The 22,843-nt window shown below is 48.0% G+C and overlaps 12 protein-coding genes across 12 annotated transcripts, besides 42 other annotated features; all 12 read right to left on the bottom strand.

The window, feature by feature from the left end:
- Nucleotides 1-9,343: a sequence feature (heterozygous, Esmeraldo-like haplotype).
- Nucleotides 133-153: a sequence feature (AT_rich).
- Nucleotides 155-186: a microsatellite.
- Nucleotides 271-309: a sequence feature (A-rich).
- Nucleotides 592-627: a microsatellite.
- Nucleotides 714-750: a microsatellite.
- Nucleotides 836-887: a microsatellite.
- Nucleotides 932-981: a microsatellite.
- On the bottom strand, nt 1,019-2,701 carry Tc00.1047053503453.100 (serine palmitoyltransferase, putative; the record flags this gene model as incomplete). The annotated part of the gene is made up of 1 exon (XM_805615.1): nt 1,019-2,701. The coding sequence occupies one exon, from the start codon at nt 2,699-2,701 to the stop codon at nt 1,019-1,021; it is 1,683 nt and encodes a 560-aa protein (XP_810708.1).
- Nucleotides 2,704-2,752: a sequence feature (T-rich).
- Nucleotides 2,802-2,872: a microsatellite.
- Nucleotides 2,959-3,008: a microsatellite.
- Nucleotides 3,045-3,100: a sequence feature (T-rich).
- Nucleotides 3,256-3,277: a microsatellite.
- On the bottom strand, nt 3,350-4,378 carry Tc00.1047053503453.90 (hypothetical protein, conserved; the record flags this gene model as incomplete). The annotated part of the gene is made up of 1 exon (XM_805614.1): nt 3,350-4,378. One exon carries the CDS (start codon nt 4,376-4,378, stop codon nt 3,350-3,352), a length of 1,029 nt encoding a protein of 342 aa, XP_810707.1.
- Nucleotides 4,577-4,611: a microsatellite.
- Nucleotides 4,860-5,912, bottom strand: Tc00.1047053503453.80 (hypothetical protein, conserved; the record flags this gene model as incomplete). Its single annotated transcript, XM_805613.1, has 1 exon — nt 4,860-5,912. One exon carries the CDS (start codon nt 5,910-5,912, stop codon nt 4,860-4,862), a length of 1,053 nt encoding a protein of 350 aa, XP_810706.1.
- Nucleotides 5,915-5,965: a sequence feature (GA-rich).
- Nucleotides 6,009-6,047: a microsatellite.
- Nucleotides 6,161-6,190: a microsatellite.
- Nucleotides 6,440-10,747, bottom strand: Tc00.1047053503453.70 (hypothetical protein, conserved; the record flags this gene model as incomplete). The annotated part of the gene is made up of 1 exon (XM_805612.1): nt 6,440-10,747. The coding sequence occupies one exon, from the start codon at nt 10,745-10,747 to the stop codon at nt 6,440-6,442; it is 4,308 nt and encodes a 1,435-aa protein (XP_810705.1).
- Nucleotides 9,344-9,412: a sequence feature (haploid, non-Esmeraldo-like haplotype).
- Nucleotides 9,413-9,991: a sequence feature (areas not merged during assembly with more than two copies in the genome that could not be assigned to a particular haplotype).
- Nucleotides 9,992-10,231: a sequence feature (heterozygous, non-Esmeraldo-like haplotype).
- Nucleotides 10,232-11,041: a sequence feature (areas merged during assembly that could not be assigned to a particular haplotype. This can correspond to areas where the two haplotypes were merged or to regions with more than two copies in the genome that were merged during assembly.).
- Nucleotides 10,967-10,998: a microsatellite.
- Nucleotides 11,042-11,048: a sequence feature (haploid, non-Esmeraldo-like haplotype).
- Nucleotides 11,049-22,843: a sequence feature (heterozygous, Esmeraldo-like haplotype).
- Nucleotides 11,188-11,427, bottom strand: Tc00.1047053503453.64 (hypothetical protein, conserved; the record flags this gene model as incomplete). Its single annotated transcript, XM_805616.1, has 1 exon — nt 11,188-11,427. The coding sequence occupies one exon, from the start codon at nt 11,425-11,427 to the stop codon at nt 11,188-11,190; it is 240 nt and encodes a 79-aa protein (XP_810709.1).
- Nucleotides 11,560-11,582: a sequence feature (AT_rich).
- Nucleotides 11,896-13,569, bottom strand: Tc00.1047053503453.60 (GTP-ase activating protein, putative; the record flags this gene model as incomplete). The annotated part of the gene is made up of 1 exon (XM_805611.1): nt 11,896-13,569. The coding sequence occupies one exon, from the start codon at nt 13,567-13,569 to the stop codon at nt 11,896-11,898; it is 1,674 nt and encodes a 557-aa protein (XP_810704.1).
- Nucleotides 13,597-13,620: a sequence feature (AT_rich).
- Tc00.1047053503453.50 (hypothetical protein, conserved) lies at nt 13,935-15,884 on the bottom strand (the record flags this gene model as incomplete). Its single annotated transcript, XM_805610.1, has 1 exon — nt 13,935-15,884. One exon carries the CDS (start codon nt 15,882-15,884, stop codon nt 13,935-13,937), a length of 1,950 nt encoding a protein of 649 aa, XP_810703.1.
- Nucleotides 15,136-15,161: a microsatellite.
- Nucleotides 15,960-16,013: a microsatellite.
- Nucleotides 16,226-16,543, bottom strand: Tc00.1047053503453.40 (60S ribosomal protein L30, putative; the record flags this gene model as incomplete). Its single annotated transcript, XM_805609.1, has 1 exon — nt 16,226-16,543. One exon carries the CDS (start codon nt 16,541-16,543, stop codon nt 16,226-16,228), a length of 318 nt encoding a protein of 105 aa, XP_810702.1.
- Nucleotides 16,605-16,625: a microsatellite.
- Nucleotides 16,819-17,136, bottom strand: Tc00.1047053503453.30 (60S ribosomal protein L30, putative; the record flags this gene model as incomplete). The annotated part of the gene is made up of 1 exon (XM_805608.1): nt 16,819-17,136. One exon carries the CDS (start codon nt 17,134-17,136, stop codon nt 16,819-16,821), a length of 318 nt encoding a protein of 105 aa, XP_810701.1.
- Nucleotides 17,198-17,241: a microsatellite.
- Nucleotides 17,422-17,491: a sequence feature (A-rich).
- Nucleotides 17,549-17,583: a microsatellite.
- Nucleotides 17,791-17,817: a sequence feature (AT_rich).
- Tc00.1047053503453.20 (hypothetical protein, conserved) lies at nt 18,100-19,179 on the bottom strand (the record flags this gene model as incomplete). The annotated part of the gene is made up of 1 exon (XM_805607.1): nt 18,100-19,179. The coding sequence occupies one exon, from the start codon at nt 19,177-19,179 to the stop codon at nt 18,100-18,102; it is 1,080 nt and encodes a 359-aa protein (XP_810700.1).
- Nucleotides 19,286-19,307: a microsatellite.
- Nucleotides 19,390-19,422: a microsatellite.
- Nucleotides 19,505-19,545: a microsatellite.
- Nucleotides 19,799-19,830: a microsatellite.
- On the bottom strand, nt 20,571-21,368 carry Tc00.1047053503453.10 (hypothetical protein, conserved; the record flags this gene model as incomplete). Its single annotated transcript, XM_805606.1, has 1 exon — nt 20,571-21,368. One exon carries the CDS (start codon nt 21,366-21,368, stop codon nt 20,571-20,573), a length of 798 nt encoding a protein of 265 aa, XP_810699.1.
- Nucleotides 21,520-21,546: a microsatellite.
- Nucleotides 21,589-21,610: a microsatellite.
- On the bottom strand, nt 22,074-22,295 carry Tc00.1047053503453.4 (hypothetical protein, conserved; the record flags this gene model as incomplete). The annotated part of the gene is made up of 1 exon (XM_805617.1): nt 22,074-22,295. One exon carries the CDS (start codon nt 22,293-22,295, stop codon nt 22,074-22,076), a length of 222 nt encoding a protein of 73 aa, XP_810710.1.
- Nucleotides 22,370-22,458: a sequence feature (T-rich).
- Nucleotides 22,568-22,587: a microsatellite.
- Nucleotides 22,745-22,764: a microsatellite.

The following is a 22,843-nucleotide window of genomic DNA, read 5'->3' as shown; positions in this document are numbered from 1 at the left end:
TTTTTTTTTTTCTCTTCTCTTCATTCAAATTAAAATCAAAGACACACAACAACAACAATAATAAAGAAAAAAGAAAAAGACATTGGCGTAGCACTCCTAACAGGAGACACAAACAATTAGTTAAAGTAAAAGAAATAATAAATAATAATAAAACAACAAAAACAAAAACACAAAAAAAAAAAAAAATAGGATGAAGAGGAAAAAACTGCTTGACCTTTTTTTTTTTTTTTTTTCCTGCCATCCACAACCTCTTACTACTAATAATACTACTTCTTTTTTTTTTTTTTTTTCATTTCCTTTCCTTCTTTTCGCAGCCACACACCACATGAAAACAATAAAATTACTTTTATAATTTTGTGTTATAAATTACGGTTATTTCATTCTCCTCTTCATCCACCTCCCCCTCACCTCCTTTTTTTTTTTTTTTTTTCCTTTTCGCTGGTCCCTTGTTCCCTCGCCCAGGCACATGTATACCATGCATGCATACATGTATACGCCCTTATGTCTCTTGAAGAGTGGTGCGGATACTCGGCTTGATGCCATCGTACCAGGGCCATGCCGCTAAAAAATAAAAGAATAAATAAAAAGAAGATACATACATACATGCATGATATACATATATATATATTACAGGGCATACAATACAAAAAGACCGGCAGTTAAGACATTTTCATTCCCTTTTTTTTTTTTATTTTTCTTCGCACAAACTGTTCTTATTATATTTTATTTTTATTTTATTTTTTTTTTTTTGGGGTGGGGGGGGGCTGTAAAAACCTCTGAAATGAGAAGAGGTGCTACACACAATACAACAAAGAAATAAAAAAGTCAGCCCCAGAAACAAACAAAAACCAAAAAAAGAAAAAAAAAAAAAAAAAAAGAAAAGAAAACGATAATGACAGGGGGCAAAGAGTACAACAGAAAGGAAAATCACTATATACATCTACATCTATATATATATATATATATATATATATATATATACAAACGATACTGAGATCCTAGTATTGGGTATTCATTACTACTCTTGCAAGGACTTTGGAATCGGGCGAAGCTGAAGCTGCACGTGCTTAGACATGTCCTTAATGACATCCAGCACTAATTGGAGATCATCACGGGTGTGTGCCGCGGAAACGCAGAAACGTATGCGTCCACCCAGAAGTGGTGTAGCCGGATACCCAACAATGACAATTGCAAGGCCTCGTCGCATGCATTCCCTCGCCATCACTGGCATCGCACCCGTGCGGTACAACATAACTGGAATCACCGGTGAGGAGTCGTCCCCAAGCACAATGAGGCCTTGGGCGATGAGACCCCGTCTTAAAAATTGAGAATTCTCTTTGAGTTGATGAATGCGTTTTCGACCGATATCCGTCCCGTCACGACCAGAAATCACTTCCAGGGCAGCCAAGACCTGCTGTGCACAAGGAGGGGCAATCGTGTCGCAGTGAAGAGAGATGGAGCTGTGTATACGCAGGTAATCAATTACCCTCTGTTCCCCTGCTATATAACCACCAATGGCACCAAAGCTCTTTGTGAAGGTACCCATGAGAATATCCACATCCTTCGGATCAACGCCGCAGTGTTCCGTTACGCCACGACCCGTACGCCCAATCGCACCAATGGAGTGGGCCTCATCTACAAACAGAAGGGCTCCGTACTTCTTCTTGAGTGCCACAACCCGCGGCAAATTGGCAATTTCGCCCTCCATACTGTAAATACCCTCAATGATGATAATGATCCGAGTCCACGGCAAATATTCCCCGCGGGGGTTTTGCCCAAGAACCACCGCCTCTCGCAGAATTGTTTCCAATTGCTGGAAGTCGTCATGCTTAAATACCTTTGTGCGTGCGCCGGACATGCGTATGCCGTTCACCAGCGATGAGTGGTTGAGGCTGTCTGAGATGACCAACGATTCCTTCCCAAAGAGGGCGGGAAGCCCACGAAAATTTGTACCGAACCCCATGCCACAGACAATAGCATCATCCTTGCTCAAAAAATCCGCAATAGCGCGTTCAAGCTGCGCAACGGGTTGGTGTTGCCCTGCCAGCTGCGGGGGACTGCATGATGCAATTCCATACCGGTCAATACTGTCAAGCACTTGACGCGTAATACTCGGAATATCAGACGCAAAGCCAAGATAGTTGTAAGAAGAAAAATTTACACAAGGTAAAATATTTCCAGTTAGGGAGAAATTTTCATTGTAATCGTAAGAAACACGCTCCATGACGCCAATGACACGTGATGGGCGGGAATCAATCGGATAATTAAAGCAGTCACGGATACGTTGATAAAAATATTTCTGCCAATATCGGTCAAAGCCCTTCAACAATGGCGCATATCCATCCCGCTCCTTTTCCTTCTGAAAAAGCCTGTAATAGAATTCATAAAATAAAGAAAATAAGGTCAACATGCCAAACGACATGTACACCCCAATTTTGAACAGTAAAGAACAGGACTCCATTTCCTCACCATTCTTCCTCGGCTCTTGTAGCGGTTGTTCAGCTTGCTTACTGGCCTTCACAGCCTCTTCCTCCTCTTGACGTGCATCATCCGTCTCTTGCGGTGAAAGAGGGGGTGTTGTAGTACTCTGTTTGTTGCATGCCTCCGAGGGGGAGCCCATCCAAATGTCGGCCTTGGCCGCGATTTGCTCCACGTCCCCCTTAACATCAATAAGGGTCTCAGTTGTCACGTATGAAGGCATTGAAAAATAAATAATAATAACAATAATTATAAATATAAATATAAATATAAAGTAACCCTTTTCGTTTTTCGGTTTTTGTTGTTGCTGCCCTATTTTCACCTTTTTTTTCTTTTTTTCTTTTTTTCCTTTCTAAGCGCCTTCTCTTCTTTTCCTTTTTTTTCTTTTTTTTTCGATTTGGTTTTTATTTTTATTTTCCTTTTCCTCAACTGTCAGCTCACGTCTCTCTCTCTATATATATATATATCTTTCCTCCTCCTTTTCTTTGCCTCTCTGTCTGTCCGCTTGTTTGTTTGTTTGTTGTGTGTTTTGCCCTTATGACTTCAATTATTCCCCTGCATCAAGTAAACAAACACCAATGAAGAATTAAAACAGAGATAGAAACAAAAAAAAAAAAAAAAAAGAGTATGACTACTGTGGAGGAAACCATTGGAGATAAATGTTTTTTTTTTTTTTTAATGCGCTTCGCGTCATTAACGCATGCCCAAACGGTAAAAGGTCAAAAAGAAAGAAATATATCGATGGGGTTGGGGCCTCATACCAAAGACCACCCCCACAAAAAAAAAAAAAAAAAAAAAATTGCAGTCAACTTTTAACTTTTGCTTTTTCCTTTTCTTTTCCTTCTTCCCCTGTCTCTTTTCTGCTCATTCACTACCGCGCACACGATGGAGGCCGGGTGCCTGACGCATATTTTGCCGACAGTGCGCTCAGGTCCATTCCGGAGAGCCAACTTGCCTGCAGGCGATCATACGACCAGCGAAGGAACATGTCATCCACACAACCACAATATCCCTTTGGTCCCTTCAGGCGGCAGTGACACAAGTCCGCCTCCGCAGGGTTGCTGCATGGCTTGGGGCGGTTTTGAAGGGCAGGAATGGGCGGTGCCAGTCCGGGGTACGTGGTGTTCTCAGGCAGCATTGTGACGCAGCTTCCAATGCAACGAGAAACACCTTCCGACAACAGCCATTCTACCACCTCCGCATTTCCTATCGCCAGGGCGGCATGCAACGGGGTACGACCCCAGCGATCATACACGTTAATACTGCCTCCAAATTCACGCAAAAGTGAAATGACATCTAGTCTTCCTGCGATGACGGCGATGAACATTGGACTGTAGCCATGCTGCATCTGATTTACAGCGACATCGGGGTCGCCAAGAAAACTCATATTATTCGGGTCTGCCCCAAGCTCCAGGCAGCGCCGTGCAATTTCCACACTTCCGGTAACGACAGCCAACAATAGATAGGTGGCCCCCCGGTTCATCGAGTCTTTCTTCTTTCCACAAAGTTCCGGGCAGAGCTCCTCGAAAAACTTAGCAATGGACTTCACAGGCTCCGCGATGCTGTTTTGGGCTCCCGCCGCATTCGTGTTGTTGTTGTTGCCACCGGCACCGCTGCTCCGATTGCAGTTGCTACCGGATAGCTTTGCAAGGCTTTCCGTAATGCCCTTTGCAGAAATTTCGTTGGGCAATGCGATATTCCCTCGAATGGGGTTGAAGGCGCTCCATGGGATGGCAGGGGCGGTGCAGAAGGAGCGCAACAGATGTCTGTCGGGGTAGTCGTAATCGGCAAGACTAAACATGCAGTTTTGTTCCATTTCAACCCCACCCCACTCGGAGACTTTGCCATCGCAAGCCCCACGCATTTCTTCTGTGGGTGACATCTTGTGCGACCGCGGCATGCAGAGAACAGACCACCGCACGCCGTGCTCTCTTCGCCTCCCTTCGTTTATCCCTGTTTATTTTATTTTATTTTCTTCTTACGCACTCCCTATAGAGGGTGGAAAGGGACAAACGCAACAAAGAAGAAAGACAGTTACAACGAAAACAATAATCGCCAAAAATATTTCACGAGAAATGATGGCGGAAAGGTGCCAGAGAAAAAAAAAAAAAAAGAAAAAGAAAAAAAAAGAAACGCAAAGAAGCAAATAAACGGCAATGCGCCTGCACACACACACACACACGTAGAATTACACGCGGGCAAATACGGGTATACAGAGGCACCGTCACAATCCCGCACAGAGCTATATGAGAAAAGGAAGGGATAAAACAATAACAGTGACCCCCCCCTCCCCCCAATTAAAACGCATGGACGCATAGGAAAAAAAAAAAAAAAAAGAGAGAATTAAAGGGGGAATACAAGTACAAATATTGATCTAAACACTAAAAGTTTTCGGGAATTGTAACAGGACCCGCAGAAACACGGGTGTGGGCTCCCCCCTCTACATTGGAAGCTTCTCCCTGTTTCCCATTTGCTGAGCGACGGAGAATCTCGTTTTTCAACTCACCGTAACGAGTGTATTCCGCTGTCCATACCCGTCGGTCATTTTTCGTCGGGGGGCGACCATTCTTTTGCTCAAAGTCACTCTCAAACCGATGAAGGATGTATTTTAAATACCGCTTCTCCGTCGCAAGATCATCGTCAGACATCTGACTCGCTGGCTTCCCTTTACGAATAGGCCGTGACGGGGAGTTCTGCCGCGGCACATTGATGGAAGACGTTACGGAAGCCGGTGTTGTAAATTGTTTACTGCCAGCACTATCCATTTGGGTGCTGCTAATTTGAGAAGGCTGCACCCCAACCGTTCCGCCCCTTTCATCCCTACCGGCATCTCCGTTATTCCCACCGCCTTCATACAACGCCTGCCGCGGTTGATATGGTTCATGTTTTTTTTCATAATATTGTGGTTGGTGAAGCTCGGAGGTATCTTCTACTTTTGGCTCAAAGGCGGTTTTCCGTGGGGACTCCGTCTCCTTGAGCCGATTTTTCGCCGCTTTGTAAAGTTCGTATACATGATGCAACGACGCCTTGTCATGCGCTGTCACGGCGACTCCGTGTTCCTCACGGAACGCGCGCTCCCACTCATGAATACGCCGCTTCATTTCCTTCTTGAAGACCTGGCACTTGCTATGTGACATGTTTGCCATAAAGGCCGGTGGCACACCACGTTCGTTCGCCTCCTTCATGAGTTCAAGTGACGCCGTCTCCCCGCGGTACGTGGCCCTCAGCTGCGCCGCGATGGCGTCCGAGGAGACGGCACGCGGGCCATAATTCTGCTCAATGCGACTGCGTTGCTCACGCTGCAAAGAGCGAACGGAGTTAATGGTGGCTTTACTATGGGCGCGGAAGTCCTCATCAATGACATGGCTTTGTGTAAAACTAAGCGCATCAATCGTCTGCGTAGCGGCCTGAAACAATAAATCATTCATATTCATTGCTCTCGCTTTTCCTTTTTCCACCCCCTTTTTCCCTCCCTCTCCTCTTCCCTGCTGCTGAGCCCCGCAAAACAAGGCAGGAGAGAGAGGGCGTTGAATAAATAAATAAATAAATATATAGATAGATAGATAGATGTAGATGTTTATATATGTATGTATCCCTTGCAACAAACGTAAGCCAAATGCCTTTCTCCAGTTTTGTTCCGCTTGTCTGCGCGTTACCCAACAACACCCTCTGTCTCTATCGTCACACACACACACACACACACACACACACAACAAAAACAACAACAAACAAAGAAAAACAAAAGACTATGAACACAGAAATAATAATGTAAAATAATAGTGCAACGCATTGTGCCGCAAAAGTCAACACATTGTACAATTGAACAGAAAAACTAACACAGGAAAACAAATAAACAGACAAAAAAACATTGCGCTATTCCTCACCCCAAACATGCACAAAGAAGAGAAAAACAAGACACCATTGAAAAACCTGCCGCACTCGATGGGGGCCAAAACAAACATCACATGCGTGCGGATTGAATCATTGCATCCGACAATGAGGCAAATGACACTTTGGAATGTGCCATGCATTTCAGCAGTGACGAGGGACGCAAGTGTGGGCCGTGCCAGTTTGACAGTTCCTCCATCTTCTGCACAAGTGCAGAAATGCCGGTTTTATCCGCCAGCGCAAGAGCGCCGCCAGTCGTCTCACGAAAACCGATTGCGGCAATCGTCAAGACATTTGCGTCCGTGGCACTCCGCACACAACCGGACAATATCATCTCGCAACATTCATTGACCACTACCGCAAGCAGTCGATCCGCCACCTCGGTGTCAGACAAAGGGCGAGAAAAGTAACGGCGTAACACCTCGGCGTTCGGTGCGATTGCCGTGCCGTCCTCACGATACGAGAAAAAGCCCCCACGACGTGAATCGACACCCAAGTATCCATCGTTAAGCATGCCATTAAGTGCGTGGTGGGCAATGGCAGGAAGCCAGTCAACCAGCAATGGATTGCCCTGTGTGTTCATGTTGTTTGTCTCTTCCAGCATTCGAATAACCATTGCTGGGCCAAAGTAGTCAATCAGATGAAAAGGCCCTACGAATAGGCCAAGCACATCCGTAGCCACGCGCTCAATGCACGCCACATCACAGTGCTGAGTGAGTCGACAAGCCTCCGTCGCTAGAGCCGCAATAAGCCGTTTAGAAGAAGATCCACGGCTCACAACATAAGGGCTGTCTTGAGTCTGCAAATACGTAAGCGCCGCATTCAAGGCGGTCTCAGAGGCCTCTGATGAACAACTATCATGAGCAAAGACACGAACTTCCTGCAGTCGTCCAAGAGCAGAAACACGATAGGGTGAGGCACATGATACAACAACGCTGCATGGTAGCGTTGAGATAATAGGACGAGCAACGTGCTCCTCGCCAATAAGAACCACATTGACATTCACCAAAATGTCTTGGTGGGAAGCCACAATCTGTGCGGTGGCATTAATAAACCTCTGTGAGCAGTCCAGTAATACTGCCGCGCAGTCATCCTTTGCGGAGGACAATGCTTTCATTTTTTCATCCCACTGCTGCATCTCCTCTCCACGAAATGTTACAAAGCGCCGACTGGGCAACGAGGGAAGAACACGGCGCTTCATTTCACACCCCAAACTGCACACATTGGCTGCGTTTATCGCAGGAGTGGTGTATAACATCTCACTAAAGATACTCTCAGACCTCATTTCCTGTGTACGCACTGCTGTACCATCATTGTTAGTGGCGCATTTCCCCTGCACGATAGCGGCCATAGCATACCGTCCCCACGCTTTCAACAGTGGGTTGGGACTCACCAGGACTGCAGATGTATCAAAGCCGCTGGTGAAAAACAATTTGCGGAGCAGCAGTTCTTTCTGTGTGGGTCTAGAAAGAAACTCGAGCATGGCGCACTCAAGACGAAGAAGAAACGAGGGAGCAGGTGGAGAGGAATGACCTTCCAGAAGGCCAATATCCATGATGCTCTCCACACTGTATTCATGGAATCTCGGTGCCATCTCAATAGTGCGCTGTGAACCAAAAAAGCAGCTTAGCCGGCGCACGGTGCTTGCTGCAGGAAAATCCCCTACTTTAATCGATGGAAACCCAAAAGTTGCCTGGACGGGATCCAGCAACACACGGTGATGACACGCCAAAAACAATTCCGCTCCAAAGTCTTCAATAGCACCTCCATGAACATTTGCAACAAAATGAATTTGTTTCGAAGCATTTTCCATGCGTGCAAAAAGATTTTCCTTGACCCGAAGCAACTCCATACGCTCACCCGACGTCAACTCCAACGGACCATGTTTGGCGTTAAAGAAGCCTAGCGTAGGGAAAGTCGTGAACAGTACTTCCGTCTTCTTACCAGCAGTTATGTGTTGATTTTCAATGAGTGTAATTGTCCGATGCAAAAACTTCACAAGCGACATGATATTTGTTGGTTGGGCCTCTAACAGGATGGTTGTTACCGGTGACCCATCGTTCTTAAAAGACACTTTCGCGCAAGACGCGTCTTCTCCATCCTCCGGCCTAACGCTTGACATCCATGGAGCCAACGGTGGTCGTTCCACTGGCATCTTTGACGCCGCATTCCTTGGCGACGGAGTTGCAGTTTCATTTAGTGGAAATGATGATGATTCCTCCATCGGTTTCAAGGAAGCTGTCGTCGTGGAACGCTCTTTTTTTTCATTATTTTTAGAGCTGTCCTTCTTTGGCATTGGGTGTGTAAAGTCCGCCCGTTCACTGACAACATCTGGAATTTCATGCCGCTCAACCTCCGCAGCCTCCTTATGAGGTAGCGGATTCAATTTATTCTTGTCAAGCTCCATATCAGCCATGGACTGTTCGTCATCATTCACAACGTTTAGCCTCAGTTTCGCATTTGTTTCCTGTGCAACATCAGGAGAAGGCACAAGTGGACGTGTTGCACGTGCAGTTTCAATTTCTTCATCCACTGAGAAGCCAACGCTTTTGGGCCACGTCTTTCCCTGAAAAACTTCTTCTGACGTCCGCGGTGCAATAGTGAAAAAAATGTCATCCTCACCTTCCTGTGAGGTGCCGACGGGAGCTGAAAAAAGACTCTCGCCAGTTCCACCTGTAGATGGAATGGGTGCACTGAAAGAGGGCAATGTCTGTTGCGGTAGTGAGGGAGGAGGTGATGGCGGTAATGGTGCCAAAGGCGCAATAGGCGGTGAGGGAGGAGACGCAGAGTGAGAAGGCTTATCGGTCCCACGCTGCGCAAACACCACCTTTATTTCTCCCACATCATCAATAATATCATTAAGAGAAAGGCGTTTACTTCCCTCTCTTGCCCCAGAGGCGGTGGATTTCCCCTTGAATTGAAAAGACCCACCACGCTTACCCGGATGACGGTCCTCACGTTCTCCGCCACGTCTCCTATGACCACGTATTTTATTATCCTCAGTACCCAAACGAACATTCTTACCCGCAGAGACAAACGACGAAGAAGGTGCAGCCCTTGGTGGTTCTGGTGCAGCAGGTGCGGTCCTTGGTGGTTCCGGTGCAGCAGGTGCAGCCCTTGGTGGTTCTGGTGCAGCAGGTGCAGCCCTTGGTGGTTCCGGTGCAGCAGGTGCAGCCCTTGGTGGTTCCGGTGCAGCAGGTGCAGCCCTTGGTGGTCCTGGTGCAGCAGGTGCAGCCCTTGGTGGTTCCGGTGCAGCAGGTGCAGCCCTTGGTGGTTCTGGTGCAGCAGGTGCAGCCCTTGGTGGTTCCGGTGCAGCAGGTGCGGTCCTTGGTGGTTCCGGTGCAGCAGGTGCAGCCCTTGGTGGTTCTGGTGCAGCAGGTGCAGCCCTTGGTGGTCCTGGTGCAGCAGGTGCAGCCCTTGGTGGTTCCGGTGCAGCAGGTGCAGCCCTTGGTGGTTCTGGTGCAGCAGGTGCGGTCCTTGGTGGTTCCGGTGCAGCAGGTGCAGCCCTTGGTGGTTCCGGTGCAGCAGGTGCAGCCCTTGGTGGTTCCGGTGCAGCAGGTGCAGCCCTTGGTGGTCCTGGTGCAGCAGGTGCAGCCCTTGGTGGTTCCGGTGCAGCAGGTGCAGCCCTTGGTGGTTCCGGTGCAGCAGGTGCAGCCCTTGGTGGTTCCGGTGCAGCAGGTGCAGCCCTTGGTGGTTCCGGTGCAGCAGGTGCAGCCCTTGGTGGTTCCGGTGCAGCAGGTGCAGCCCTTGGTGGTTCTGGTGCAGCAGGTGCAGCCCTTGGTGGTTCTGGTGCAGCAGGTGCAGCCCTTGGTGGTTCTGGTGCAGCAGGTGCAGCCCTTGGTGGTTCTGGTGCAGCAGGTGCAGCCCTTGGTGGTTCCGGTGCAGCAGGTGCAGCCCTTGGTGGTTCCGGTGCAGCAGGTGCGGTCCTTGGTGGTTCCGGTGCAGCAGGTGCAGCCCTTGGTGGTTCCGGTGCAGCGGGTGCAGCCCTTGGTGGTTCCGGTGCAGCAGGTGCAGCCCTTGGTGGTTCCGGTGCAGCAGGTGCAGCCCTTGGTGGTTCCGGTGCAGCAGGTGCAGCCCTTGGTGGTTCCGGTGCAGCAGGTGCAGCCCTTGGTGGTTCTGGTGCAGCAGGTGCAGCCCTTGGTGGTTCTGGTGCAGCAGGTGCAGCCCTTGGTGGTTCCGGTGCAGCAGGTGCAGCCCTTGGTGGTTCTGGTGCAGCAGGTGCAGCCCTTGGTGGTTCTGGTGCAGCAGGTGCAGCCCTTGGTGGCGCAGATGACGCCGACCGTGCCCTCTGAAGTTGTAGATGGGACTCATATATAATTCGCATTCGACCCCTGGCATGCCAGCTGGTTGCTGCAATCATAGTGCGCCAGACACGACGCATTTTGCACGGTGTTACAAGTGCCTTTAAGATCACTCACAGAAAAAGAAACAAAAAACCCTGCTGCTGTTGCTGCCTTGCGCACTTCACCTCCAGTGCTTTCTACCTCTTTTTCCTTTGTTTTCCCTCCGTGCCGCCGAAGGCGGTTCCACGAATTTCTTCCACCGACTATGTGGTCAAGCTATACTCTAAGAATATATAGGGAGTGAAGGGAAAAATAGGATATATATATATATATATATATATATATATATTCAGTTGAAAAAGGAAATAGACCGTTATCTTGTTGCAAGAAGGGAAACTGTCATTTTGTTCCGTACGCACACAACCAAATGCAATGCGCAGACCCACGTAACCCTATCGTTTTTTTTTTTTTTTTTAGTCGCCCTGATTGCACTTGTGCCAACCCCGTCGTTGGCTAAGCGGTGCCATCGTGACCGATCTCAGTCGTAGACCTCAATGGCCACACTTGAGCCTTTCGGTCCCACCGTGCGGATGACCTCGTAGCACCCCCACACACAAAACGGCAGAAGCGGCAAAAGACACACCGTCGAAAGCGGCACACCGTACAACTTATCTTGGTATTGTGTTAGATTGACTGGGTCATTCGCACGAAGTGTGTAGAACGTCAGTGTGGTGACGATGAGCACCCAAAGTGGTAGTACCTTTGGCGTCAAGAACATATGAATTTGTGTGTGTATGTAGTTTCACTTTCTTATCCTTTCCTTGTTATCGCGTATTAATAGTGGTAGAAAAAATCTTGCTTTCCTTTTCTTCTTTTTTGTGTCGCAAAATGAGAAACCGTTCTTCTACAGAAAAAAATATATATATAAAATAAGGGGCGATGAATTAGAGGAATAGACCAAAGAAAAAAAAAAAAACTCCACATCATGGGCATGTTTCATTTCACCACCAAAAGTTTCAGTTTCACAGTACTCTGAGACCGTTGTTGTTGTTGTTGCTTTTATCGTCTTTATTTTTTTCTCTCCGCTTTTTGTTCCCTCTTTCTCATTAAGCGCAAATGCAAAGTTCCTTCAAACCCATCCGAGACAATGTACACCAGATCACCCGTTGGCACACCCCACCATCTACACCCACACCTCGCGCAGGAAAGCGTGGCTGTGAGAGACCAGTCGGGCGAGGGGAGGGAATCATCCAAAATGAGCAAACGAGACGGTGATGTACAACAGCGGTTGGTGCCACTTTTCAGCGTCCCGCCTCCGGTGACGACGTCCCCCGCCAAAGGGATTGAAGGTTGGCCACGTAGATCCCTCCGAAGGCAAACACCAAAACAACGGCACCTTCACAAGTTGGGGCTCACAACCGGGAAGGGCAACGCCATCGGGAAGTCGCCACTCCGCGGCTCCAAGTAACTCATCGCCGCTAGTGTACAGCGCCATGAAGAGCGGGGCAGTGACACTGTACACACCCAGCTGAAAGGATTCCTCCCAACACGTACATGCATGGCAAGGGTTGTTCTTAGCAGGACCGCTAGGAACAACACCGGCGCGACTACGCACCTCTTGGAACCCGTTCGTAAGCGATAACACGGCACCGCTGCTGCGGATACCCTCCACCTCACGAACATTTATATACGCCACACCGATATACTGCGGTGGGCCATCATGATTCAGGGCCCCGTGCTTTGATATGTCCAAATGACCCTGCACGTCTCGATCGGGTGGCGGTAGCATGGCCTGTAGAACATGTGGATTACGTTCCCTCGTAAAGGTTCCTTCATACTTCAACGTGATGTACTCTTCCCGCACCTCACGCCGGGAGGAACTACCCACCGGCTTGTATACAGCATCTCCGCTGCCTAAAAAAAATCCAGCATACTCAAGTTCGTCATTCACAACGTCGTTACCACGTTTGGCCATAAAATCAATCTCTGCTGCGTCCCAATTGTCCAACTGCACTTCGCGACAGCAATGCGGCCTAAGTTGTCGGTGTACGCCGACACAATGAATACAAACAAAGCAACCAAATGGCCCCAGTACGGCCCATGTGGGCCATTTTTCACCACAATCGGCACATATCTGGTTCGACGGCCTATCCGCAATACAGAGCGCATAGAGGGGCGATTGCATGAGGCGCTCGGGCACCTCCATCTTATCATCGTCACAAGTCACTACGGATTCACGGAGACTCTCCTCTTCGTCATTATTCTCTTCCTCTTCTTGTTTTAACCGCTTATTTTCCTCATACAGACGCAGGACGTCCTCCAGCTGTTCCACCTCATGCATCTCCAGCGGGCCGTCGCCCGTCACGTCAATAATTCTTGACGGACGCTCCAGTACTCGATATATGCCCCTGCTGTCGTCGTTTTCACGAGATCCGCAGATTGCGGAAAGCGCCACGTTCTGCTCTTGCTGCTGCAGCGCCAAAAATGGTGGCGAAGCTGACGATGCAAGGCGCAGGAGATGAATAAACCTCCACTTAAGTAGTTTATTGCCAACAAAGAAAAAAGCTACAAATATCTTGCTCAAAGATCCCTCATTCTTCAATGGACTTACCGGGGCGGATGTCCGTAACGAAGTGAAAAGGCCAGAAGGACGCAGTTGTTCCACACTCGAAGCGTCCGCAAGCTCCAAACCAAAACAAAGGCGGCCACGGTGCGTGCCACAGTCCACCACACGTGAACCAAAAAGGTATAACCGCTCCCTTAGATTTTTCGCCATGGAATCTTTGGGCTCATCAAAGCAGTAAAGCACGCCATCCGTGTGAATCTCAATTGTCCGCATGACTTTTTGTCGCTTACGCCAAATAAACCGGCACGACACTGCCCCCGAAAGCAACAGTGTTTCCAGAGTCGCCTCCATCATTCCTTCGCAGGCAACTGTATATGTACCTATTTTTTTTTATTTATTTTTTTACAGAAAACCACACGTGAAGAGCAGAGGACTTTACGGGTCAATTGTTGTTGGTGGAGAAATTAGAATGACCCCTGTGTTTAGGATCCTTCAGAAATAAAAAAGAATTATGGCGGCCACATATACAAAGAAAAGAAAAAGAAAAAAATTATACACAAGAATGCAATAAAGGTGCAAAAAAAAAAAAAATCGTGGAGCACAAACCGCATCTCATAAAAAAAAAAATGGTGAAAGTCTTAAGGCATGTGTTTGTTTCTTCTTTCCTTTTATTTGCCAGCTGGGAGTGAGTTCCTGTGCCTTTAGAACGTTTAAAGGCATTACTCCTTCTGGGAAGAACGCGGACGCTTGCGGCTCTGCGCGGAGTCGTCCCCGTCTCCTGCTGGGACGGATGCGCCGTTCGAAAACACCTCCGTCATTATGCGTTGCAGCATCGCATCCTGCTCGGATTCCTTCTGGACCTCTGCGGCACGCCGCTCAGCCTCCATCTGGCGATACACCGCTTCCTCCACCGCCACCGCATAGTGACCAAGACGATCGCTGTTCACAATGCTAGCAATGACAAAGGGGTGTAATCCCGCATCCATCGTCATTGTCTCGGGCGTCTGGTGATCCGTAGGACTCTCGGTGGCGTGCATGAGAACGGTGATCGTGAACAACACCGAAGGTGACGACGATGACGGCAGAAGAATGTACACCGGATTGTCCGTGCTGGGCGTGCGAGGAAGCCAAACGGCACGAATTCCGCTAAATGAAGTGCCCACGGATAGGGTTTTCGTGCTGTTTAAACCACCTCCTGCCCCATCCTTCGCACCAGGGGTCGCAGCTGACACAAAAAAGGCAGACGCACGCCGCATATCTGCCTCACGTTTTGAAGCAACGAGTCGCAAGGCCGCTTCACTACCGCCGACTGCTGTGGCGTACAGGAGCGTCACTGACATACGTTCCCCGGGAACGGCAAAGTCCTTCCAGTCCATGCCACCTTCACAGGGAACAAAAATGGAGGGTACAAATACCGGCCATTCGCGGGACGGCGTACTCGACGTCGCGTGTGGCGGCAATATCGTCCGCGCGTACAATCCGTCGTCCCCCACTCGTTGGATGCAGACCGACACCACGGAAAAGGCATGAAGTCCTTGTGGAAAGCTGTGCAGCTGCTCTCCCGCACTGTCTGGCTCTGTCTTCCGTGCGTGCAACGCCTGATAGAGTTTCCCTGCGAGAGCCTTCTTGGAACTCGCAGAGGTAGACATCGACGAAGAGGAAGAAGAGGAGCCACCCGCTTGTCGTAATCGCTGAAAAAGGACTGTAGGCTTTTGTGCCTCAGTAGTGCCAGATGCCGCGTTTACAACACCGCGCAACTCCGCCTCAAGGTTCTCGCTTGCCTCACCATCAGCGGATGTCAGTCGCACCTCAACAATGTCCCAGGGAGAAACCTTGACAAAGTTGGTTTGTGTGTGCAGAAAAACCGGTCGGCCTTTCCGTATCAGTCCGGCGTCTACCTCGCATGTGATCATACGATTGCCACCACCACCACCACCACTACCGCCGATATTGCCGCTCTGGTGCTGTGGAAGGACGAATCCACGCAACACGCTTCCCTTAGCCACATCCTTCGCCGATCGCCGTGTTAGTAGAATGTGCTTCAAGGCATGCTGAAGCGCCGCGTCGGGCCCCACATGCACCACATACATTTCATTGGATGTCAAAAAAGGCATCTGATGAGTGGTGAGAAACTCGTTCGCGTCATGAACGGTGGCAAATTGCATCAACACAGCAAACCGACCAATGGCGTGGGCTCGGACAGACGACAATGCCTTAATAAAGACATCTCTGGCCCCAGCATTTTTGCTTCCATAATCCACTGCTCCCTCCTCAGCAGTTGTCGACCCAATGCGTTTGGCTCCTGGAAAAGACAATAACTTCTCCTCGATTTTCACGCCCTCCCCGACGAGTGAGCGCAAGTACGACGTGTCAATGGCCTTCGGAGACGTCACAAGCAATTCCGCCCCGACATGAACACTGGGCGGGAGAAAGCTAAGAAACCACCGCCGCCCTGTTTCCTCAACGTCGTTTTGCAACTTTTCCGAGGCGGAAATTCGCTGGAACTGAATAATGGCTGCGCCGCTGTGAAAGGCACGATCCTCCTCAAAGCACGCCTCTTCAATGACGCCGTAGCTTGCAAACGTACGAAACAGCTCCGCCCGCAGCACAGCGTCCTCCGGCTCGACTCCTCCTACGCGAACGCGGCGACTGAGAGAAGACCCCTGCATCGCTGTCAGAGAACTGTCGTGCTCAGATCCCCGCGCAAACGAAAGTCAGATCACTCACCCCACACACACACAATGAAAAAAAAATAAAAAAATAAAAAAATATATATCTAAAAAAAAAAAAAAAAGAAACCACAAGAAGTGAACTCAACTTACTTACGTACATAAATACACATATGAAACAATCCGCACACAACAAGACTCTGTAATTGCCAACCCCCCACTCACCCACACACAAAAAAAAAGTATTGGAAAAATGATGAAAAAGCTGAAAGCAATAAATAAATGCAACGTTTGGGATCCCTGCTTACCAAAGAAAAAAAAAAATTTTTTCTTCCATCCACTCACGCGGAGGTGATGTCAGAGTCGCCAACGTCCGTGATGGACAAAACGCAGCTACGGAAGTGCCGGCCGCACGCTGTTCCGAGGTCAAGGTTGTTTCCAGCGTAGTGGTGCATAGGGGTCTTGCTCAGCGTGCAGTAGTACTCAATCTCTGCCTTGCGGATGGGAGGGCAGTTGCTGGAGATCACGACAAGCTTGCTGCGGCCCTGGCGCAGGGTCTTGAGAGTCTGCTTCGTTCCAAGCACATGCTTGCCGGACTTCATCACAAGCTGGATCTTGGTGTTGATCGTGTCCACCTTCGTCTTGTTCTTCTTGGCCATTGTGCTGCGTGGATGGATCCTGCATGTGGGGCGTCAAAATAAAGTCATACAGTGTGAGGGGAAAAAAAAAAAAAAAAAAAAAGGAAGAGGAGACAGATGACCAACAAGGATTAAAGTAAAGTTAAAGACAAGAGAAGTTGTACCGGTGGCAGAGAGGAAAACATGCAAAGGCCGTCAGATTGAAAATCTCAGTCAATAGAAAAAAAAAAAAAAAAGAAAAGCAGTAATAAGAGAGCCTCTTCTTTCATTTGATGCCGCGAACTTCTTCCATCCACTCACGCGGAGGTGATGTCAGAGTCGCCAACGTCCGTGATGGACAAAACGCAGCTACGGAAGTGCCGGCCGCACGCTGTTCCGAGGTCAAGGTTGTTTCCAGCGTAGTGGTGCATAGGGGTCTTGCTCAGCGTGCAGTAGTACTCAATCTCTGCCTTGCGGATGGGAGGGCAGTTGCTGGAGATCACGACAAGCTTGCTGCGGCCCTGGCGCAGGGTCTTGAGAGTCTGCTTCGTTCCAAGCACGTACTTGCCGGACTTCATCACAAGCTGGATCTTGGTGTTGATCGTGTCCACCTTCGTCTTGTTCTTCTTGGCCATTGTGCTGCGTGCAAAATATGCAAAGAAAAAGGCTAACACACACACACAAACAAAAAAAAAAAATAATAATAATAATAGCAGTAATGTTAATAACAATAAGAATAAAACAGTTGCAAAGTGTAGAAAGAATATTGCAGGCAAAGTTCCATTAAACATGAATACAAGGCAATTTTGTCCCACTTCACTCTCCTCTCTTTCTCACACTTACAAACAATGCGTGCATATGTGTAGAGCAATGACGCCCAAACAAACAAACAACAAAAAACCACGGAAGTTCCCCACCGCTTATTATTTATTTATTTTTATCCTTTTTTTTTTTTTCCTTTTTTCTTTGTTCGTGTGTATGTTTTGTTTTCCCTCTTGACTACTTTCAAGGGGGGTTTAGTAAGGGTAAAAGCGTGAGTAACATCTAATACATGTAGATAATATATATATATATATATATATTATTTTTTTTTTTTGTGTATGTATACAAAACAGATCTAAAAGAAATCTTCGTCAACATTGTCATTCCCTACATTTCACTGTTTCCTTTTTTTTTTTTTTTTTTTGCCTCTGCGTGGCATGTATATTGCTGCGCTGAAGGGTGGGGACCACTGTGCAGGTGAATTCAGGCAGAAGGATGTGGGATGCAAACACCGTCATTATTTGGAGAATAATAATAATAATAAATAAAAATAAGGCTCATCGTCTCCTTCAAAGAGCCGCCAAATGGTGCACCGCACGCCACAACTCCGTGCCAGCATCCCACCCACCTAAATCCACAGGCAAATCAAAAGAAAACTAAGCACATGAAAAAGTCATGACGAAAACACGCACAAGCTGCGCCTAAACATTTCCTTTAATTCATTCTAAACGTTTTTCCCACAAACACACACACACACACTTTTTTTTTTTTTTTTTGGGTTTCTGTGTTTATGTTTTGGGAATATTTCTTTCCTTCCCTTCTTGCTCTCGCAGCCCTCACCAGATGCTGTCCTCAGGCAGCCCCGATTGTGTAAGTGACATCATATCCGCGCTGGAGAGACCGTTAGCTATGCGCATGGTATTAGTGGTGGCTTCCATGTTGATTGAGCGAGAGGAATTCGCCGATGAAAGGGTGGCCGTACCCCGTGTCACATCCTTACTGCAGTTGATGTTGTTACTCCAGAAGGCAGAGACTGTGCGGTCGTACTCGCTACGGAGCACGGGATGGCCAAGGACATTGCGGGCCTCAACGACGATGGTGTCATGGGCGTCTGCGCCCTGCGGGTCAACTTGTTTCATACTTTTGTACTCCTTTTGCCAGCGGCGGTAACTCGCAATAATTTCTTCCTGCGTCGCGGTGCGTTGGATGCCAAGGACATCATAATACGTGCCGCGCGTGTTTCGGTGTGGGTAACGGCAGCGCGGTGGAAGGCGAATGCGAAATGCTTCCATGCCCTCATCCCGGCGCGTCCCCTTTTGCGGTGAGACGTCCTTTGAGTCGTGTACGCTGCCGAGAAGGAGGAGCGTGTCGGTGCTGGAGGCAAGACTTGACAAGGAGTTGTCACACAAATTCGCGTTGCTGCCGCTGATATCATACAGGCGAGCAGTCCGCTTACTGCGACGATTGCTGCTCGTTTTCTCCTTCTCACCGTGCCCGCCACCCAGTGAGCGGTGGGCAACACCACCGTCCACGGCAGCTGTCGCGGTGTAATTGGCGGCGTTTCCATCCGTCGCGTAAAACGTGCGATCGTTTTTGTTGTTTCCGCTACTGCTGTTGCTGTTACGTGGCGCCATAAAGTGCTTCGGGATGCTCTCCACCGGCACCGTCTCAAGGAGTTTGTTTTGCGTGTATCCGTTCAGCTCGGAGAAGTGATGCGCATGTTCACAACGGCTGTCAAATGGGCACTGAGCCGCCTCGTAAAAGGCCACGCAAACACGTGTCTTGCCTCCAGCTTCCATCAACGGTGGTACAGCGAGATGCAGAAGCTCGGCAGCTGCGGAGGTGTCTGCCGCCTCCACACCGCGGCGCATGCCATCAGACGGAACAAACCCTGACTCGATAAATGAAAGCGACATGTTTGCGTCAATATTTTTCCCCTCGCCGTGCTAACTTATTTACAGTTTCACCCTCCCGTTTTTCTCTTTTTTCTGACTCCGTCTTCTTCTTCCTCCTATCGTATGTACACACACACACACACACACACTAGCTCTGATGGGCCCCGGCTTCACCGGCCAAAAGACTTGTGCGTGGGGAGGGAATGAATAAAGAAACGAAAAAAAACAACAACACATATACATACATACATATACATACATACACGCACGCGGTGATTCACAAATGAGGACCGCAATAAAACACTACCACAACCATCATCACCACATATTCCTCCACAGCACGTGGAAAAACAACAACAACAAAAAAAAAAAAAAAAAAGAAATAAACATAAATACGCACGCAAAGGAAGTAAATAACCTCTTCTGTGTGAAAGAAGCCGCTACATAAACTCCTTCCAATAGTACTTCGCAATTCCAACACCGTTACGCACACACAAAACCCACACGCGTGGTGTGGCAGGAAAGCAGCAACGCACACACCGGCCACCCACCCAACATACAGACATACAAACACATAGACACCAACCCGTCCTTTCCTTCTCCTCCCCAGGCATTCATTACCGTCCAGCCGCAACGATTTCAACAACAACAACAACAACAACAACAACAACACACTCCTCTACAATACGACGCAATGATTCCGGTGACGTCATTACTTAACACCGGGACGAAGGAAGCAAAAAAATGGCAAGAGAGAAAAATTACCCACAAGAGTCCATATATCGCCAAGACGCGAAGCAACCATCACACCCATTGTAAACGGATATAAACAGAAGTCGTCCCTTTTTGTCTTTCCAGAAATGCACCCACATATTTGCACACTCCCTCCACCCTCTCTCTCTCCTTTTCTCTCTCTATATATATATTATCAATCACTGTCACATTCATTCATTCATCACTCACTCCCTTGTTCATGTGCCTACTACCTACACTCACACCCCTAGCTTCCCACCCACTCTCCCATCCACACCCAGCCAAGCTCCAATCCTTTCCCGCCCTAAATCCAAACCCCCATAAGTGTTAGTCCTCTTACTGTTTCATGCCATTTTTTATTTATTTTCGTCTCCCCTTTTTTTCCTCCTCTCCCCTTCTTTGTTTCTTTCCCCCAATTCCTCTTCAAACCTCCTCACCGTCAACTCCATATTTTATTCCTTTCCACATATGCATAAAAAAATGCAACAAACACAGGGACGGCCAGCCTCTCCAGTCAACTGGATGAGCACACACAGCAAAAAAAAAAAAAAAATAAAGCAGTGAATCATGAATAAGAAAACCGCGGTAAATGCAGGAGCAAGAGACCAAACCAAATAAAATGTTCTAATTGATGCATATCCAACCAGAGATTTCAAGTTTCACTTCTTCGGATCCTGCTTCTGTGGATTGTTTTGCACCGAAGACTTGAGCTCGGCGATGAGGTCCTCCGAAGTTTTGCCGCTGTAACGTTTGCCCGGCTGCATCCGCTGGAGGTCCTTGTCCACGGCAAAACGCTTATTCAAAAATTTCTTCAGCATGTCACCACGTGCCTTCTCCAAGTCATCGCGAATGCGGTCTTTGCGTTCCTTGTACGCGGCCGTCTCTCGTGCCATGCGTTCTGTGTCCATGCGCTTCAGTTCTGCCATCTCTTCCTGTGTTAAGGCCTTCTTGCGCTTGTCAAAGTCCTCCCGGACGACTTGCTCCCAGGGACTGTTGTAGCCAAGTCCTTCCCTACCGATATTCTGGTCTTCCCGCGCAACCTTCTTAACCTGCTCCGGGTCCAGCTCCCAAAAACGCCACTCGTTCCACTTTTGCGCTGTCTCCAACTCCCTCCATGTCACCTGGAGAATGTACTCCACGGGCCACCCCCAGAAGTACCGCTTCTCCAAAGTGCACCAGTCATCCTGGCACTCCTTGATTCCGTGGTTGATGCGTTTCACGAGTGTCATGGCGATATTGTAGTACGTCGACTCGGGCGGGATGTCGGAGGTGGTCAAAAACGCCTGCAACTCTGCCGCCGCGGCAAGCATTTTCGGCTTCCATAGCGGTTCTACTGCAACACCTGCCAAGCCCGTTGTAGACTTCACCGGAAAGGCACGCGGGATATATTCATCGCTGATTGTGAACAGTGCGGCTGTCCGACGCAGTGCGGCCCGGAGCGAGTGTGAGCCCCGCATACGTTTCTCGCTTCCTCGTAATGGTTATTCTTTTTTTTTTTGTTGTTTGTTGTTTGTTTGCTTGCTTCCCTCCTATTTCCACGGCGGCAACGATGCGTCAAAACAAATGTCGCCGGCCCTTGATAGGCAAATTCCACACCCTTATATATTATATGTATGTATTTATGTATGTATGTATATTTATACACCCTCTTTTTGCCACCGAGAGAGCAGGAGAGAAAAAAACAAAAACAAAAACAAAATGGAAAGGGGGCATTTTTCATGAGTCTGCAGAACGAAAATAGGATGAAAGGAAAAACAGGTGACAGGGGCGTTTGAAGAATTTAAACACACGCCGGAAACAACAACAACAACAAATAAGGAAAAGAGAAGCGAAGGAACAAGAAATACATGAACAAAGTCAAGAGCAGCCTCTACCAATCGCAAACAAACAAACAACAAGACACTTCTTCTTGAAACCACAGACGCAAATACCAATCAGAAGTCCACACCACCACCCCCAGTAGCACCAACAAGTATAAAGGAGCAGACAGTGGTCACGCGTCGCACATCATAAACAAGATGTTGGCAAAAAAAAAAAAAAACAACACCAACGTCTATATATATATACACCCGCACCACCAGCTACGCTCTTTAATAAATAGAAAAAAAAAAAAAAAGACAAACGCAGCAATCCCTCCAATCTTTTCCTTCCCTCTGGTGTATTTAGTACACAAAGAGCATCCTCATCGCAATGACAAAACAGCCAAGCGCTACCCACAAAGAAAGTCTATCGCCAATGACACTACACTTGTAAAGAAACTTGCGGTAAAGCTCATTATGATCACGATGAAAAAGTGTAGGCCGATACTGTCGCAGGTAAGTCGCCGTGCAAATGACAAGAAGAAGCACGTAGGCGATCGTTTCAAAATCAAAGAACGCACTCATGCCTGCTATGCCCCCCTCCCCCCTAGTTTTTAATAGAGACAAAGGCACTTCCTGTTTCATATGTAAAATAGGGGAAAAAAAAAAAAAAAGAAAACAATGAAAACCCAAAAAACAACATTGAAGCAAAAAGAAAAAAAGAGACAGAAAAAAAAAAAAAAAAAAAGGGAAAGGAGGGGTGAGAGCCTCGTGCGTAGAAGCCTCAATGAAGAAATTTTTACACTGTGGACAGATATGTTGAGGAAATAAACTGCGGAAGGGAAAAACAATCAAAAAACAACAACAACAACAACAAAAAAAAAAAAACGTCGTTCAAATGGTGCTGATGCATGCAAGCATTATATATATATATATATTGCAAAGAGAGATGGAGAACCACAGAAATGTTACTTCCTTCCCTTTCCTTTTTGTTTTTCCTTTTTGCGTGTCCGTTTCACTATTGCCACTTCCCTAAAAAAAAAAAAAAAAAAAATTCCTCTCTCCTTCTTACCGTCGTGTTGTATAGGGTTCAGCAAATACATCGTAGGAACATACATTGAAAGAGGAGGACG

The sequence above is a fragment of the Trypanosoma cruzi genome, genomic scaffold (assembly GCF_000209065.1).
Source record: "Trypanosoma cruzi strain CL Brener 1047053517019 genomic scaffold, whole genome shotgun sequence".
Taxonomy (NCBI): Eukaryota; Euglenozoa; class Kinetoplastea; order Trypanosomatida; family Trypanosomatidae; genus Trypanosoma; species Trypanosoma cruzi.
This window is presented reverse-complemented; position numbering and strand designations above follow the sequence as displayed.